This window comes from Meleagris gallopavo, chromosome 3 (assembly GCF_905368555.1).
Source record: "Meleagris gallopavo chromosome 3, MGAL_WU_HG_1.1, whole genome shotgun sequence".
Lineage (NCBI taxonomy): Eukaryota > Metazoa > Chordata > Aves > Galliformes > Phasianidae > Meleagris > Meleagris gallopavo.
Window position 1 is genome coordinate 60,443,897 of NC_139406.1, and position 16,795 is coordinate 60,460,691.

At 45.8% G+C, this 16,795-nt stretch overlaps 1 protein-coding gene and 12 non-coding genes across 13 annotated transcripts in view; 1 reads left to right on the forward strand and 12 right to left on the reverse strand.

Moving 5' to 3' along the window:
- The window catches only part of DNAJC5B (DnaJ heat shock protein family (Hsp40) member C5 beta), a 35,014-nt gene that overhangs the window by 11,231 nt on the left and 6,988 nt on the right, over positions 1-16,795 (forward strand). The window contains exons 2-3 of the mRNA XM_010709020.3: positions 11,488-11,701; positions 15,691-15,865. Coding sequence (XP_010707322.2) covers positions 11,488-11,701; positions 15,691-15,865 — 389 coding nt within the window. The remainder of the gene's footprint in view (positions 1-11,487; positions 11,702-15,690; positions 15,866-16,795) is intronic.
- Positions 272-344, reverse strand: TRNAA-AGC (transfer RNA alanine (anticodon AGC)). Its single transcript has one exon. It is a non-coding gene; the product is annotated as a tRNA-Ala (tRNA).
- TRNAY-GUA (transfer RNA tyrosine (anticodon GUA)) lies at positions 672-761 on the reverse strand. The gene is given in 2 exon segments: positions 672-707; positions 725-761. It is a non-coding gene; the product is annotated as a tRNA-Tyr (tRNA).
- On the reverse strand, positions 1,815-1,887 carry TRNAA-AGC (transfer RNA alanine (anticodon AGC)). The gene has a single exon. It is a non-coding gene; the product is annotated as a tRNA-Ala (tRNA).
- TRNAY-GUA (transfer RNA tyrosine (anticodon GUA)) lies at positions 2,214-2,303 on the reverse strand. The gene is given in 2 exon segments: positions 2,214-2,249; positions 2,267-2,303. It is a non-coding gene; the product is annotated as a tRNA-Tyr (tRNA).
- TRNAA-AGC (transfer RNA alanine (anticodon AGC)) lies at positions 3,357-3,429 on the reverse strand. The gene has a single exon. It is a non-coding gene; the product is annotated as a tRNA-Ala (tRNA).
- Positions 3,757-3,846, reverse strand: TRNAY-GUA (transfer RNA tyrosine (anticodon GUA)). The gene is given in 2 exon segments: positions 3,757-3,792; positions 3,810-3,846. It is a non-coding gene; the product is annotated as a tRNA-Tyr (tRNA).
- On the reverse strand, positions 4,891-4,963 carry TRNAA-AGC (transfer RNA alanine (anticodon AGC)). Its single transcript has one exon. It is a non-coding gene; the product is annotated as a tRNA-Ala (tRNA).
- On the reverse strand, positions 5,291-5,380 carry TRNAY-GUA (transfer RNA tyrosine (anticodon GUA)). Its single transcript is given in 2 exon segments — positions 5,291-5,326; positions 5,344-5,380. It is a non-coding gene; the product is annotated as a tRNA-Tyr (tRNA).
- TRNAA-AGC (transfer RNA alanine (anticodon AGC)) lies at positions 6,434-6,506 on the reverse strand. The gene has a single exon. It is a non-coding gene; the product is annotated as a tRNA-Ala (tRNA).
- On the reverse strand, positions 6,834-6,923 carry TRNAY-GUA (transfer RNA tyrosine (anticodon GUA)). Its single transcript is given in 2 exon segments — positions 6,834-6,869; positions 6,887-6,923. It is a non-coding gene; the product is annotated as a tRNA-Tyr (tRNA).
- TRNAA-AGC (transfer RNA alanine (anticodon AGC)) lies at positions 7,974-8,046 on the reverse strand. The gene has a single exon. It is a non-coding gene; the product is annotated as a tRNA-Ala (tRNA).
- Positions 8,374-8,463, reverse strand: TRNAY-GUA (transfer RNA tyrosine (anticodon GUA)). Its single transcript is given in 2 exon segments — positions 8,374-8,409; positions 8,427-8,463. It is a non-coding gene; the product is annotated as a tRNA-Tyr (tRNA).

A 16,795-nucleotide genomic window follows, 5' to 3' on the forward strand; every position in this document is an offset into this window, starting at 1 on the left:
AGCATGCTATCAATCTCAACTTTCTGAGATAACTAAAAGTCTTAATAAACCTAGGCACCAAACAGGCACGGTACTCTTACCAGCATTGCCCAGCTCATGAGGAATGTCAACGAATCACTTGCTTGGGTCAGACCCCACTAGGTACTTCAACAAGTTCCTTCCTCCATCTCTCTTCTTCTTCTGTAACCCAGCACACAGAGGTCTCCCAATGCAGCTCCAGAGGCCACGGTGTCCATTGTGCCAAGAATGCAGGCATGGGGCTGAAAAGCATTGGAGAATGCGGGCATCGATCCCGCTGCCTCTCACATGCTAAGCGAGCGCTCTACCACTTGAGCTAATTCCCCAGCACACAGCCTCCAACTCACCTCACCTCCCCTCAGCTCTCACCCACGTGGCCCTGCACACTACTCTTGCCCACCCAGCACCCTTCTTCACAAACCCAACAAACACTCCCAACTTCCAGCTGCTGCTGCTGCTCCCTTCAAACATACAGGTGCTCAACGCCAACACCACCTGCCCTATCTTCTACACAAACCACCACAGAGCAACGTCCTCTTCTCCACGGCCCGCCAGAGCTCCGGCCTCCAATCCCATCAAACACAAGATGCGTGGCCAGCGTTCCAAATGCACCAGTGCTGCAGACTCAGTCGGGGCAAGAGCCAAAAGAGCACTCCTTCGAGCCGGAGTTGAACCAGCGACCTAAGGATGGCCGTGTCAAGGGAGCCTACAGTCCTCCGCTCTACCAGCTGAGCTATCGAAGGAATCACAGGGACCTGCCCTGCACCACACCCTTCACGCTCCCATCCCCATTGTGCCTAAGGCCATAACACAGCACAACCATGTCTCTGCTCACACACAGACACGCTCACAACCAACACCCCTGCACCTTCAACGGGACTTCAGGTACTCACTTCTCCAGTAGCACCACTCAAAAAACAGCACAGCCTTCCCGAACACTCTCTATGTTGCCAGAAACACAGGAAACTCAGCCCCAAGAAACTATTCTCCACCCAATCACACACCACTCACTTTTGACCTCTGCTCTGGCACCTCATCATCATTCATCCGCTCTCCTGACTCCTCTGCAGTCTCAGAACAACTGGAAAAACCCTGCACAATATCCCCATCCCTTTTTTCAAGCTCCGCCCCACGTGTTTCTCTGAGATCATTTTAAGACAGCCTCCACTTCTAAGCTGAATTGGCTACTAAGAAGAGGTTATCCATGGTTTTTTCAGCTAATGTCCAAGTCAGCCTCCAGACTGCCCTTGTAGGCACAATTCCACTGTCCTGTTCTCCTGACAGGAGAAAGTCACCTTATCCACAACATGTCAACAGTTCAGTGCTTTTGTCAGGTTTGCGGTTCGTTACTCGTGTCACAAATTCCAGAGTAAAATGTAGAATCCTGAAATTCCCGCCTGTTTTCACAATATGGGATTCTGCTTCTCTCCAGAAAAAAATAATTCATTTTGCCATGCCATGGACGGTCTCATATTGATTAATATTTTCTTGCACAGAAGTGCTAGCGCCCCATAAACATCCACCTAGCATGCTATCAATCTCAACTTTCTGAGATAACTAAAAGTCTTAATAAACCTAGGCACCAAACAGGCACGGTACTCTTACCAGCATTGCCCAGCTCATGAGGAATGTCAACGAATCACTTGCTTGGGTCAGACCCCACTAGGTACTTCAACAAGTTCCTTCCTCCATCTCTCTTCTTCTTCTGTAGCCCAGCACACAGAGGTCTCCCAATGCAGCTCCAGAGGCCACGGTGTCCATTGTGCCAAGAATGCAGGCATGGGGCTGAAAAGCATTGGAGAATGCGGGCATCGATCCCGCTGCCTCTCACATGCTAAGCGAGCGCTCTACCACTTGAGCTAATTCCCCAGCACACAGCCTCCAACTCACCTCACCTCCCCTCAGCTCTCACCCACGTGCCCTGCACACTACTCTTGCCCACCCAGCACCCTTCTTCACAAACCCAACAAACACTCCCAACTTCCAGCTGCTGCTGCTGCTCCCTTCAAACATACAGGTGCTCAACGCCAACACCACCTGCCCTATCTTCTACACAAACCACCACAGAGCAACGTCCTCTTCTCCACGGCCCGCCAGAGCTCCGGCCTCCAATCCCATCAAACACAAGATGCGTGGCCAGCGTTCCAAATGCACCAGTGCTGCAGACTCAGTCGGAGCAAGAGCCAAAAGAGCACTCCTTCGAGCCGGAGTTGAACCAGCGACCTAAGGATGGCCGTGTCAAGGGAGCCTACAGTCCTCCGCTCTACCAGCTGAGCTATCGAAGGAATCACAGGGACCTGCCCTGCACCACACCCTTCACGCTCCCATCCCCATTGTGCCTAAGGCCATAACACAGCACAACCATGTCTCTGCTCACACACAGACACGCTCACAACCAACACCCCTGCACCTTCAACGGGACTTCAGGTACTCACTTCTCCAGTAGCACCACTCAAAAAACAGCACAGCCTTCCCGAACACTCTCTATGTTGCCAGAAACACAGGAAACTCAGCCCCAAGAAACTATTCTCCACCCAATCACACACCACTCACTTTTGACCTCTGCTCTGGCGCCTCATCATCATTCATCCGCTCTCCTGACTCCTCTGCAGTCTCAGAACAACTGGAAAAACCCTGCACAATATCCCCATCCCTTTTTTCAAGCTCCGCCCCACGTGTTTCTCTGAGATCATTTTAAGACAGCCTCCACTTCTAAGCTGAATTGGCTACTAAGAAGAGGTTATCCATGGTTTTTTCAGCTAATGTCCAAGTCAGCCTCCAGACTGCCCTTGTAGGCACAATTCCACTGTCCTGTTCTCCTGACAGGAGAAAGTCACCTTATCCACAACATGTCAACAGTTCAGTGCTTTTGTCAGGTTTGCGGTTCGTTACTCGTGTCACAAATTCCAGAGTAAAATGCAGAATCCTGAAATTCCCGCCTGTTTTCACAATATGGGATTCTGCTTCTCTCCAGAAAAAAATAATTCATTTTGCCATGCCATGGACGGTCTCATATTGATTAATATTTTCTTGCACACAAGTGCTAGCGCCCCATAAACATCCACCTAGCATGCTATCAATCTCAACTTTCTGAGATAACTAAAAGTCTTAATAAACCTAGGCACCAAACAGGCACGGTACTCTTACCAGCATTGCCCAGCTCATGAGGAATGTCAACGAATCACTTGCTTGGGTCAGACCCCACTAGGTACTTCAACAAGTTCCTTCCTCCATCTCTCTTCTTCTTCTGTAGCCCAGCACACAGAGGTCTCCCAATGCAGCTCCAGAGGCCACGGTGTCCATTGTGCCAAGAATGCAGGCATGGGGCTGAAAAGCATTGGAGAATGCGGGCATCGATCCCGCTGCCTCTCACATGCTAAGCGAGCGCTCTACCACTTGAGCTAATTCCCCAGCACACAGCCTCCAACTCACCTCACCTCCCCTCAGCTCTCACCCACGTGGCCCTGCACACTACTCTTGCCCACCCAGCACCCTTCTTCACAAACCCAACAAACACTCCCAACTTCCAGCTGCTGCTGCTGCTCCCTTCAAACATACAGGTGCTCAACGCCAACACCACCTGCCCTATCTTCTACACAAACCACCACAGAGCAACGTCCTCTTCTCCACGGCCCGCCAGAGCTCCGGCCTCCAATCCCATCAAACACAAGATGCGTGGCCAGCGTTCCAAATGCACCAGTGCTGCAGACTCAGTCGGGGCAAGAGCCAAAAGAGCACTCCTTCGAGCCGGAGTTGAACCAGCGACCTAAGGATGGCCGTGTCAAGGGAGCCTACAGTCCTCCGCTCTACCAGCTGAGCTATCGAAGGAATCACAGGGACCTGCCCTGCACCACACCCTTCACGCTCCCATCCGCATTGTGCCTAAGGCCATAACACAGCACAACCATGCCTCTGCTCACACACAGACACGCTCACATCCAACACCCCTGCAACTTCAACGGGAATTCAGGTACTCATCTCTACAGTAGCATCACTCGAAAAACAGCACAGCCTTCCCAAACACTCTCTACGTTGCCAGAAACACAGGAAACTCAGCTCCAAGAAACTATTCTCCACCCAATCACACACCACTCACTTTTGACCTCTGCTCTGGCACCTCATCATCATTCATCCGCTCTCCTGACTCCTCTGCAGTCTCAGAACAACTGGAAAAATCCCGCACAAAATCCCCATCCCTTTTTTCAGGCTCCACTCCACCTGTTTCGCTGAGATCCTTCTAAGACAAACTCCACCTGTAAGAAGCTTTGGGTATTCAGAAGAGGTTTTCCATGCATTTGTCAGCCAAAGTTCAAGCCTGCCAGCAGACAGCACCAGTGGACACAATTCCACTGCTTTGTTACCCTAATGAGAGAAAGTCACCTTATCCTTAACGGCTCAACAATTCAGTGCATCCACCATTCTTTCTTCTTCTCACAAATTCCAGAGTAGAATACAGGATCCTGAATTTGCCGCCTGTGTTCGCAATAAGGAATTCTGCTTCTCTCCAGAAAAAAATAATTCATTTTGCCATGCCATGGATAGTCCAATATTGAATGATATTTTCTTTCAGACAAGTGCGAGAGCGCCATAAACGTCCTGCTGGCCAGCTAGAGTTCTGAACTTTCTGAGATATCTAAAAGTTTTAATGTACTTAGGCTCCAAACGGGCATGGTACTCTTGGCACCATTGCCAAAGTCATGAGGAATGTGAACGAAGCACTTTCTTGTGCCAGATCCCATTCTGTACTTGATCAAGTTCCATCCAGGAACTCTCTCCATCCTCTGTCGCCCAGCACACAGAGGTCTCCCGATGCAGCTCCAGAGGTCACGGTGTCCATTGTGCCAAGAATGCAGGCATGGGGCTGAAAAGCATTGGAGAATGCGGGCATCGATCCCGCTGCCTCTCACATGCTAAGCGAGCGCTCTACCACTTGAGCTAATTCCCCAGCACACAGCCTCCAACTCACCTCACCTCCCCTCAGCTCTCACCCACGTGGCCCTGCACACTACTCTTGCCCACCCAGCACCCTTCTTCACAAACCCAACAAACACTCCCAACTTCCAGCTGCTGCTGCTGCTCCCTTCAAACATACAGGTGCTCAACGCCAACACCACCTGCCCTATCTTCTACACAAACCACCACAGAGCAACGTCCTCTTCTCCACGGCCCGCCAGAGCTCCGGCCTCCAATCCCATCAAATACAAGATGCGTGGCCAGCGTTCCAAATGCACCAGTGCTGCAGACTCAGTCGGGGCAAGAGCCAAAAGAGCACTCCTTCGAGCCGGAGTTGAACCAGCGACCTAAGGATGGCCGTGTCAAGGGAGCCTACAGTCCTCCGCTCTACCAGCTGAGCTATCGAAGGAATCACAGGGACCTGCCCTGCACCACACCCTTCACGCTCCCATCCCCATTGTGCCTAAGGCCATAACACAGCACAACCATGCCTCTGCTCACACACAGACACGCTCACATCCAACACCCCTGCACCTTCAACGGGACTTCAGGTACTCACTTCTCCAGTAGCACCACTCAAAAAACAGCACAGCCTTCCCGAACACTCTCTACGTTGCCAGAAACACAGGACACACATCCGCAAGATACTTCTCTCCACCCAATCACACACCACTCACTTTTGACCTCTGCTCTGGCACCTCATCTTCATTCATCCGCTCTCCTGACTCCTCTGCAGACTCAGAACAACTGGAAAAACCCTGCACAATATCCCCATCCCTTTTTTCAAGCTCCGCCCCACGTGTTTCTCTGAGATCATTTTAAGACAGCCTCCACTTCTAAGCTGAATTGGCTATTAAGAAAAGGCTATCCATGGTTTTTTCAGCTAACGTCCAAGTCAGCCTCCAGACTGCCCTTGTAGGCACAATTCCACTGTCCTGTTCTCCTGACAGGAGAAAGTCACCTTATCCGCAACATGTTAACAGTTCAGTGCTTTTGTCAGGTTTGCGGTTCGTTACTCGTCTCACAAATTCCAGAGTAAAATGCAGAATCCGGAAATTCCCGCCTGTTTTCACAATATGGGATTCTGCTTCTCTCCAGAAAAAAATAATTCATTTTGCCATGCCATGGACGGTCTCATATTGATTAATATTTTCTTGCACACAAGTGCTAGCGCCCCATAAACATCCACCTAGCATGCTATCAATCTCAACTTTCTGAGATAACTAAAAGTCTTAATAAACCTAGGCACCAAACAGGCACGGTACTCTTACCAGCATTGCCCAGCTGATGAGGAATGTCAACGAATCACTTGCTTGGGTCAGGCCCCACTAGGTACTTGATCAAGTTCCTTCCTCCATCTCTCTTCTTCTTCTGTAGCCCAGCACACAGAGGTCTCCCGATGCAGCTCCAGAGGCCACGGTGTCCATTGTGCCAAGAATGCAGGCATGGGGCTGAAAAGCATTGGAGAATGCGGGCATCGATCCCGCTGCCTCTCACATGCTAAGCGAGCGCTCTACCACTTGAGCTAATTCCCCAGCACACAGCCTCCAACTCACCTCACCTCCCCTCAGCTCTCACCCACGTGGCCCTGCACACTACTCTTGCCCACCCAGCACCCTTCTTCACAAACCCAACAAACACTCCCAACTTCCAGCTGCTGCTGCTGCTCCCTTCAAACATACAGGTGCTCAACGCCAACACCACCTGCCCTATCTTCTACACAAACCACCACAGAGCAACGTCCTCTTCTCCACGGCCCGCCAGAGCTCCGGCCTCCAATCCCATCAAACACAAGATGCGTGGCCAGCGTTCCAAATGCACCAGTGCTGCAGACTCAGTCGGGGCAAGAGCCAAAAGAGCACTCCTTCGAGCCGGAGTTGAACCAGCGACCTAAGGATGGCCGTGTCAAGAGAGCCTACAGTCCTCCGCTCTACCAGCTGAGCTATCGAAGGAATCACAGGGACCTGCCCTGCACCACACCCTTCACGCTCCCATCCGCATTATGCCTAAGGCCATAACACAGCACAACCATGCCTCTGCTCACACACAGACACGCTCACATCCAACACCCCTGCAACTTCAACGGGAATTCAGGTACTCATCTCTACAGTAGCATCACTCGAAAAACAGCACAGCCTTCCCAAACACTCTCTACGTTGCCAGAAACACAGGAAACTCAGCTCCAAGAAACTATTCTCCACCCAATCACACACCACTCACTTTTGACCTCTGCTCTGGCACCTCATCATCATTCATCCGCTCTCCTGACTCCTCTGCAGTCTCAGAACAACTGGAAAAATCCCGCACAAAATCCCCATCCCTTTTTTCAGGCTCCACTCCACCTGTTTCGCTGAGATCCTTCTAAGACAAACTCCACCTGTAAGAAGCTTTGGGTATTCAGAAGAGGTTTTCCATGCATTTGTCAGCCAAAGTTCAAGCCTGCCAGCAGACAGCACCAGTGGACACAATTCCACTGCTTTGTTACCCTAATGAGAGAAAGTCACCTTATCCTTAACGGCTCAACAATTCAGTGCATCCAGGTTTGCCATTCTTTCTTCTTCTCACAAATTCCAGAGTAGAATACAGGATCCTGAATTTGCCGCCTGTGTTCGCAATAAGGAATTCTGCTTCTCTCCAGAAAAAAATAATTCATTTTGCCATGCCATGGATAGTCCAATATTGAATGATATTTTCTTTCAGGAAAGTGCGAGAGCGCCATAAACGTCCTGCTAGCATGCTAGAGTTCTGAACTTTCTGAGATATCTAAAAGTTTTAATGTACTTAGGCTCCAAACGGGCATGGTACTCTTGGCACCATTGCCAAAGTCATGAGGAATGTGAACGAAGCACTTTCTTGTGCCAGATCCCATTCTGTACTTGATCAAGTTCCATCCAGGAACTCTCTCCATCCTCTGTCGCCCAGCACACAGAGGTCTCCCGATGCAGCTCCAGAGGTCACGGTGTCCATTGTGCCAAGAATGCAGGCATGGGGCTGAAAAGCATTGGAGAATGCGGGCATCGATCCCGCTGCCTCTCACATGCTAAGCGAGCGCTCTACCACTTGAGCTAATTCCCCAGCACACAGCCTCCAACTCACCTCACCTCCCCTCAGCTCTCACCCACGTGGCCCTGCACACTACTCTTGCCCACCCAGCACCCTTCTTCACAAACCCAACAAACACTCCCAACTTCCAGCTGCTGCTGCTGCTCCCTTCAAACATACAGGTGCTCAACGCCAACACCACCTGCCCTATCTTCTACACAAACCACCACAGAGCAACGTCCTCTTCTCCACGGCCCGCCAGAGCTCCGGCCTCCAATCCCATCAAATACAAGATGCGTGGCCAGCGTTCCAAATGCACCAGTGCTGCAGACTCAGTCGGGGCAAGAGCCAAAAGAGCACTCCTTCGAGCCGGAGTTGAACCAGCGACCTAAGGATGGCCGTGTCAAGGGAGCCTACAGTCCTCCGCTCTACCAGCTGAGCTATCGAAGGAATCACAGGGACCTGCCCTGCACCACACCCTTCACGCTCCCATCCCCATTGTGCCTAAGGCCATAACACAGCACAGCCATGCCTCTGCTCACACACAGACACGCTCACATCCAACACCCCTGCACCTTCAACGGGACTTCAGGTACTCACTTCTCCAGTAGCACCACTCAAAAAACAGCACAGCCTTCCCGAACACTCTCTACGTTGCCAGAAACACAGGACACACATCCGCAAGATACTTCTCTCCACCCAATCACACACCACTCACTTTTGACCTCTGCTCTGGCACCTCATCATCATTCATCCGCTCTCCTGACTCCTCTGCAGACTCAGAACAACTGGAAAAATCCCACACAACATCACTTTTTTTTTCAAGGTCTACTCTCCTTGCTGTGCTGTGATCTATGTAAGGCAACCTCCACCTCTAGGATTTGGGTATTACTTAGAGGTTCCAGGGCTTTTTCAGCTAAAGTTCAAGTCATCCTGCAAACAGGCCCTGTGGACACAATTCCACTGCTTTATTCTCCTGATGAGAGAAAGTACGGTTCTGCATATTCTATGCTTTTGTGCCAATCACTATTCTTTCTTCTTCTCACAAATTCCACTGTAAAATTCAGAATCCTATTTGTCAGGAAACATTCCAATGTCTGTTCACAATAAGAGATTCTGCTTCTCTCCAGAAAAAAGTAACTAATTTTGCCATGCCATGGATGGTTCCATTTTGATTGATCTTTGATCCTTGCTTTCCAACCAATTCCTTTTCCAGCATACAGTTTTTCCATCAAATCTTTGTTTCTCTGATTTGGAGACAGAAATGTGGTGTGAGACATCCTCAAATGTTTTTTACAAGTCCAAGCAAGTTATGTGAGTTTCTCCTCCTTTATCCACCAGCACTGTAACCCTGTCATAGAAGACAATATTGTCTTGTAGTTCTTGTCCTTAGTCTTTCTGTTCTTTCTCTCATTCATAAGAATTACACTTGCTGCATATAGATCTCTTTCTCATTACTAAATTATCACTGATTAGTTTATGTTGTCTTCGTGTGTGGATGGTTGTTTTGTTATTGTAATGTTTTTAATGAGTTTTCCCAAAACTGAAGAATATGTCTCCTATTTTATTAACAGTACTATGTTGAATACTGTTAACATTGTAAGGTAATACTAAGCTATAGCAGCATGCAACTAGCATATTTTTCACTCTTTGAAATTACATTGAGTTCAAATTATTATTTTTATGGGTCTGGGGGGATATGAAGAGGGCAGTAGAGGTCCTTGGGTCTGTTATTTTTTTTTTGGAGAATGGCCAGAGATTGATTGCCTGATCCTTCTAGTCAAGTATGAATTTTGAGATCAATGTCTCTCCTATTTTTCATTCTAATTGCTAGGTTTTGTTTTCAGCTAAGAAAAGGAATAGATTGCATAAGCTACTTAAATACTTGGATGGTACATTATGTCATTAGTCATGCAAGAATTAACTTGTTTTTCCAGTTTTCCTATTTCATCTTTTATTACGTTTAAGGTACCATATGCATGGTTTATTAAATCCGGCTGAACATGAACTTATTTATTTTATTAGAGAAGTGTTTAAGGCGTTAGTTATGATCTATGAGAAGATTATTTGAGTTCAGTGTTCAGAACTGGAGAGACTGTTGGCAGAGGCTAATCCCAGGCTTATATCAATCTTGATATCACCAAAATGTCTCCAAGACGTGTACTTGCATCAAAAGCAAAGCACTAGCATTTTACCAGGTGAATAATGTAAACTGAGACTTTAGTAGAAAGTCAAGTAGTACCACTCTCAAAGGATAGATTTGTTAATGTGGGCACATAGCCTTTTATCACAATTTACTTATTTACTTTCTCATTAATTCGTTTATTTGTTTATTTGTTTTGGCATAATGGGCACGAAGCACTCAGAAAGAACGTTCACAAAATATCACATAGCTGGGCTTAGGGGAGGATGGCAGAAGGGAACACACTACTCAATCGCTTTTAATGCCACTAGAGGTCAGCACTAGTCATTAAATAAATGTCCTGGGAAAATCTTATTGTCACTGCTTCAAAGGGAGAAGAGATTTTCGAAAAGATACGTCTGTGCTTATTCTGCAGGTACACGTGAGCTCACACTGCTCCAACGTGCTTGGAAGCCAACCTTTTCTCCAAAGCTGCACGTCCCCGGTGTTATTTGTGAACCTATGGTCCTGTGCTGCTGCTTACAAGTTGCAGCTGTACTCATATGCCATAGCAATGAATGCAGTCAGAGAAAAGTCACAGCACTGAGCTCTGTCCCAGCAAAGGCCTAAGCAGCACACACAGCCCAAAGAAGTCAGCAATCAGCTTCTGCTGTGCTAAGACTGTTTCAGAAATAGGGCACTGGCAAATTAGACCCAAAGACAGGCATTAGAAGTTGGGCCTAATTCACTATGCCTTTCCATCATGTACTTCAGAAAGATGCTCTTTCAACTCCTTAATTTGTTTTTCCTCATCACTGTCTAAGCTCCTGCAAACACAGACATTGTTTACAAAATTTTACTATAGTTACTATTGATAAACAATCAAACACTTGCTATAAAGATAATTTTGATGGGATAAACAATGTTTTTTAAAAAAACTTTTACAAAATATTTACCTTTGTTGAAACCTGCTAATGGATGCAAATCACCTGGCAAATGTACTGCAGTGTAGTGTAACAAATGGTTGTGATTTATTATCATGCTAAAATCTGTGCTTTCAGCATCTCTTCCTCAATGACCTTGGGAGCTGACTAAGTATCAAGGCACAACTTTCATGCTTAGTGTAACAACTCTTTAAAAACAAAACAAAACAAAAAAAAACCTTTAATTTGCAGTGGCACTTTCCTTTCACTGAATGCTCTGCATGCATTAGATCTGGAAATAAGAAGGCCAGGGTGAACACAGTGTTCAAAATATTTGAGTCTATTTGCAATGCTTTATTTGTATCTTTGTAAATAAACATATATGCACACACTACAAATTTTTTTTTATTTTTTTTCTCCCTGTTTAAGAAAATTGGCTCTGAAATATCATCCCGACAAGAACCCCGACAATCCAGAGGCTGCCGAAAAATTTAAAGAGATTAACAATGCTCATGCAACACTGACTGATCTCTCCAAGAGAAACATATATGACAAGTATGGATCCTTGGGGCTCTACGTGGCAGAACAGTTCGGGGAGGAAAATGTTAACACGTACTTCATGCTCTCCAGCTGGTGGGCAAAGGTAAGCTGTTATTTTCTGTTGAAAAGTAAGTACTGCTAGGCACACAGGTACTTACATATACAAGGAACCCTTTGAAAAACATGGTATTTGACAAAGAGGAGATCAGGATTTAAAATGCTAATAAAAGCTTAATTAAGCAATAATAAATATTGGAAAATTAAGAGTGGCAGATACACCATCAGCTCAGAAGAGAGCTAATATAAAATATTTTCTTCTTTCTAACTTGGTAAATAGTTGAATTCTGTAACACTTTCAGACATTAATTAGATTTGAATCTGGTGCTTCAGGTTAACTTTGACTTTCTTTTCTGTAATGACTAAATACAAGTGACTCATTGTTCAAAAATGAGAAGGCCCACTTACGTGACAACCAGTTAATAAGTTATTACAGTATAAATATAGCTGTGTTCTTTGCTATATATAGCACTCGGCATAAGTAAGCAATAATAATACATAACACTGTGGGATTATGGTGTCATATATGTGCCCTGTCAGTTTGTGGTGAGGGGGTGAGAGAAGGGATGTGGAAGAAGTGAGAACTGGGGAGTGGAATAAGAGATCAGGAAAAGAAAGCATGATGCATCAAATGCTGGTATATTGCTCAAGGGAAAACACATCACGGAGTGCTCTAGTGATAAGAGTTGCATTTGTGTGCTCTATTATGTCACTGTTGTCCCCCAGTGTTTCTATATGTCAAATTCTGGTGTTTCAGCAGAAATGAGATTTGTTACAAAAATGTAACAAACCAGCAGGACTGCAGTATGCAAAATTCATGCTCTCCCTACCAGCTCCCACCAACGAAATGACCAGAAAGCGAGGGATCTGCTGTAACAAATGGAAAATGGTCTGAACTGCACGAAGCAAGCATGCTATGACAGCTCTGATCTGAGATCGGTGGAACACACACATGAACACATTGTGTTCATGATGGATCAGGCCAATGCTTTACCACTCTTTGCAACAGGGAGATCACTTGCGCAGTTCTGTGGGTCTTGGAAGCCATAATTTGTACGCTGGATCATATGGAAACGTTTCAAATGCCAAAAAATTCCCAATGTTGAAATGACAGCCACACAGCTGGAGTGGCCTCCTCTGAAGCTGCCTGGAGGCTGCCTACCTGCAGCTGCCGCAGCTAAATCCTGCTGCAGACTGGGCTCCTTCACTGCTGCTTTCTGCCACCGATGGATCCTTCCCTCTTCTCTTTGCTGTCCTTTCATATTCTTCTTCATCCTCTTTGTCACAGCTCGGGTGCCAGGAAGCATTCCCTCAGAGCTGAGAGAACAGCTGTATTGACTCCTCTAACAGTCTTGAAAAATAAGGTTTTCTTCGCATTTAGCTTTTATTTCCTCTTCTGCTTGCTGACTGTTAACAGATTTTATGAAGTGCAAGATCCTCTGTGGTTACCATATCAGGAACAGAAATAACTACTTTGGCTTTGACTCATAAGAAGAGAAAAGAAACTGGAGAGAAACTAGTAAATCACTAAGATCTAAAGGAGTGTGTGGATAGATTGAAGGAAGCTATATACTAGAGATGAGAATAGATACACTGAATATTCCAGAAAAATTTGTCACCACTTCCTGGGTTTTAAGAATTCTGTGTAGAATACCCAGGAAAAATCCAAAATATGCACCACCTGAGGTTTGTTACCAGCAGTCTCTCTGTCCCTCCTCCATCCCAAAAACTTGCCATTTCTAGAGCACAGACAGGTCACCAAATGTTTTTTGGTTTTTTTTTTCCCAAACTGAGGTCACTGCTCCTCATCTCTTTTTTTCTCATGTACAAATGCTGGGTCAGTTTCAGATTTTCGTATTATCTATCAGAATATTATTGGAGTCTGACTGTAGATGATTTCTGTACTTCTAATTTCTTCCATTCTGGTCTGAAGAAGGTAGAAGCAACGTCTTTTGCTCCTTTTCTTCTTCAACTACCAAAATTCCTGGTAAATCCTCTTCTCTATTACACTCACACTCAGAAAATCTGACAATCACAAGGAGGTGTATCATTAGAAGTAAAAAAAAATCAAATGAAAAGAGAAATGCAAAGTGAAAATTACTTTTTTGGAACTGTCAGTCTTCTTAGCAGACATATTAATCTTGGAACATACTAATGTGAATAATGGGTACTTGAACTGCTCATTCACTGGCAGGCAGAGGAGTTGTTCATTCAACTATTATAGCAAAAAGCAATTTTCCCTCTTCTGTGAAGACAGTCTATTGATCACATTATAGTTCCTGATTTACCAACTATGATATTTTAAATTAAAAAAAAAATTGAACATTTAAAGTATTATTAATAAATTCAAGTATTTGTCTTTATACACATTCGTTCTTTTTTTCATTCTGTCAGTTGTGCTGATTTTTTTCTCCATTATGACATAAATGATAAACAGGCATTTAACTTCTTTCAGGGATTCTGAGATTTCTAACAGTTTCAGATCTCAGATGGAAGGAAAACATTTTAAAACAGTATGTCTGAGTCCTTCTTGTCTTTTAAAAACATCTTGATCACTCTTAGTGTATCTGTGAATAGAATGGATTATCATTGGCCTTGAGCCTGCAAACATATAAATAGTAAATATTATGCATGTAATGATCTTATTACCTTCAAAGCCCAAGTTAACGCTGCCTGAGACATAACTGTTATTTACACAGCTTCATTGTCAAAGTTTGACAATACTCTGGAATCTGGGTTTTATTTCTTCTTCACCAGCATATTTATTTATGAACATAACTTCAAGAACATGTAAGTCAAACTGTATGTAGTAAAGGACAGCCTGGATATCAATAACGCTAAAGTTTGGATATACTTTCAAGCTAACTCATGCATATCTGGTGGCCACAAAGGTGTTCTGTCTTTATACAACCATATTCTACATATCATCTGTAATTCCCCTTTCAGGAACATCACTGGCTCTGCTTTTCTTTTCTATTACTATGTCCATGAAGACATGTGGAGGCTTCTTCTTAACCACAAACACCTTGCTCAGGCCTGGGCACATGCACAAACACCAGAAGTCAGTGCCATCCTACGGACTCCCCTCCGGCAGCCCCTGTCCCACCACCTCCTTGTGGCACTCAGTGGAGTTGTGGAGCACAAGTATTTGTGGAACTGTGCTGGAAACCCAGACAGTGACCTGATCTGCAGGAAGAAAACTGCTGAAAGTTCAAGTTTTCTGGCTCTTTCTTTCAGAGAGATCTGGCTGAGATCACTGCTCTCGGTCCCAAGGAGCCATGCTGGCTCTCCTAAAGCCTTCACACTTTGTGCACCAGGGACAAGAGTGATCTAGTCAATGCTGGTGAGAGTTTCTTGTTGCCAGATCAAGAACCCCCAGCCCAAAAAGTCTAATTTAAGAGCTGTCACCTCTGCTCCTGCGCAGCCTAAATAAAAGAAAGAAATACCTCCAATGGGCAACTCAAGTCCTCCCAGGGCTGAATCACCCTCTGGAAGAGCTTTTAACTTTCCATCATCTACGTGGGAAACTCATGGAGACTACAGACCTAATTTAGATGCCTTAGTTTAGTGCCTAAAGTTATGTGTGATGCAGCTGGGTCTTTGCTTCTTTTTCTCTTGGCTTTGTTATTGACAAGAACCTACCAGTAAATAAGTGTTTGAGAAAAAGAGCTTGGGCAAATGAGTCATTTTTAAGATGGAAATGAGTCATTTTAAGGTGGGTGCGGTTTTGCATACTGCCTGGAGGTGTTTTCTGAGGGCCGGCAGCTGAAGACAGACTTTGAGGAGTTGGGCATGCAGGGACCTGTTGATTGGTGGCAGATGTGATCCTGAGCATCACATAGGAGCTGGTGGGTGAGGAGGGCTCTGGAAGGTCTGGTCCTTACTTAAGGCCTCTGTCCAGCCGCTGGACTCCTTGGAGTGCCAAGCAGGTGGGAGCCTGAGTTCCTTCGATGAGCCTCTTTGCAGAGGCTGCCACAAGTTTCAGTTTCAGGAAGGTCATTGCTCATGGAGTTTTTCTCCCCATCTTTAACCCAGGGTCTGTTTGCAGTCTGTGGCCTCCTGACGGGCTGCTACCTCTGCTGCTGCCTCTGCTGTTGCTTCAACTGCTGCTGTGGAAAGTGCAAACCCAAAGCACCCGAAGGGGAAGAACAGGAGTTCTGTGTGTCTCCAGAAGACTTGGAAGAGCAAATTAAGAACGACATGGAAAGAGGTGTGTGGCTTACTGTGCAGCAAAGCTGTTCAGAACCTCTAGGCCAGACGTTCTGCTTGTAATGTTCAGGCTGGTTCCAGGCCTGGATGGAGATGTGCCAGTTCTCTCCAGCTAACACCGTGACCAGATGAACTTCTCAAGTTGCATGTTAATGAAAACCTAAACGTGGCACCAATAACTAAATATCTCCTCTAACTCCCATCAGACACCAACATTAGAAGTCTTAGGGCTCATATGAAGAGTTGTTCACCCTCTAACCCACATAACCCTGTTGTTTCATATCCTAGATACTGCATGTATGCATCAGGCTCTGCCTGGGCGATTGCTTGCCACATCTTACCTGCATGAATTAGCACATCCAGTTTTCGTTCAGGTAACATCCATTGCTTACTGACATGGGCCAAACGCACCCATTCAAGAAAAGTCTTAAAGAAAAGAAGCAGAGGTTCCAACAGTGAGGTTGTGCAGCAGCCTAAGAATGGCTGAATGGGAACTGCCTCCTCTACTCTAAGCTGCTCTCTGTCTTCTGCACTGGTAGTAGCAATTATGCTGTCACCAAGAGCAAAATCTTGAATACAATCCAGATAAAAACTAATCCTCTCTAAAAAGTGAATAGCTTTCACCAACTTAACTCCCTGCTGTGCCTTACACTAACAACAACTCAAAGAAGGGAGCACAGGCTTGAGGCATCAGGACCCCTTTGCAACTTGTCACTCTCTTTGCTTAGCTTTGATGCACACCCCAGTCTACATCTGCAGGTTTTGGCTTTACCAAAAAATGGTGATGGTGATTTCCTATTTGGCACTAGTCATATATTTTGATCCAAGAGCCCTATTCTCGTCTGTTGAAATGAGACAGTTTTGTCTGGCCAGTTTTGCCTTTACTCAGTTGCAAATTTATATTAACTATTATTAATATTATGGGTTTTTT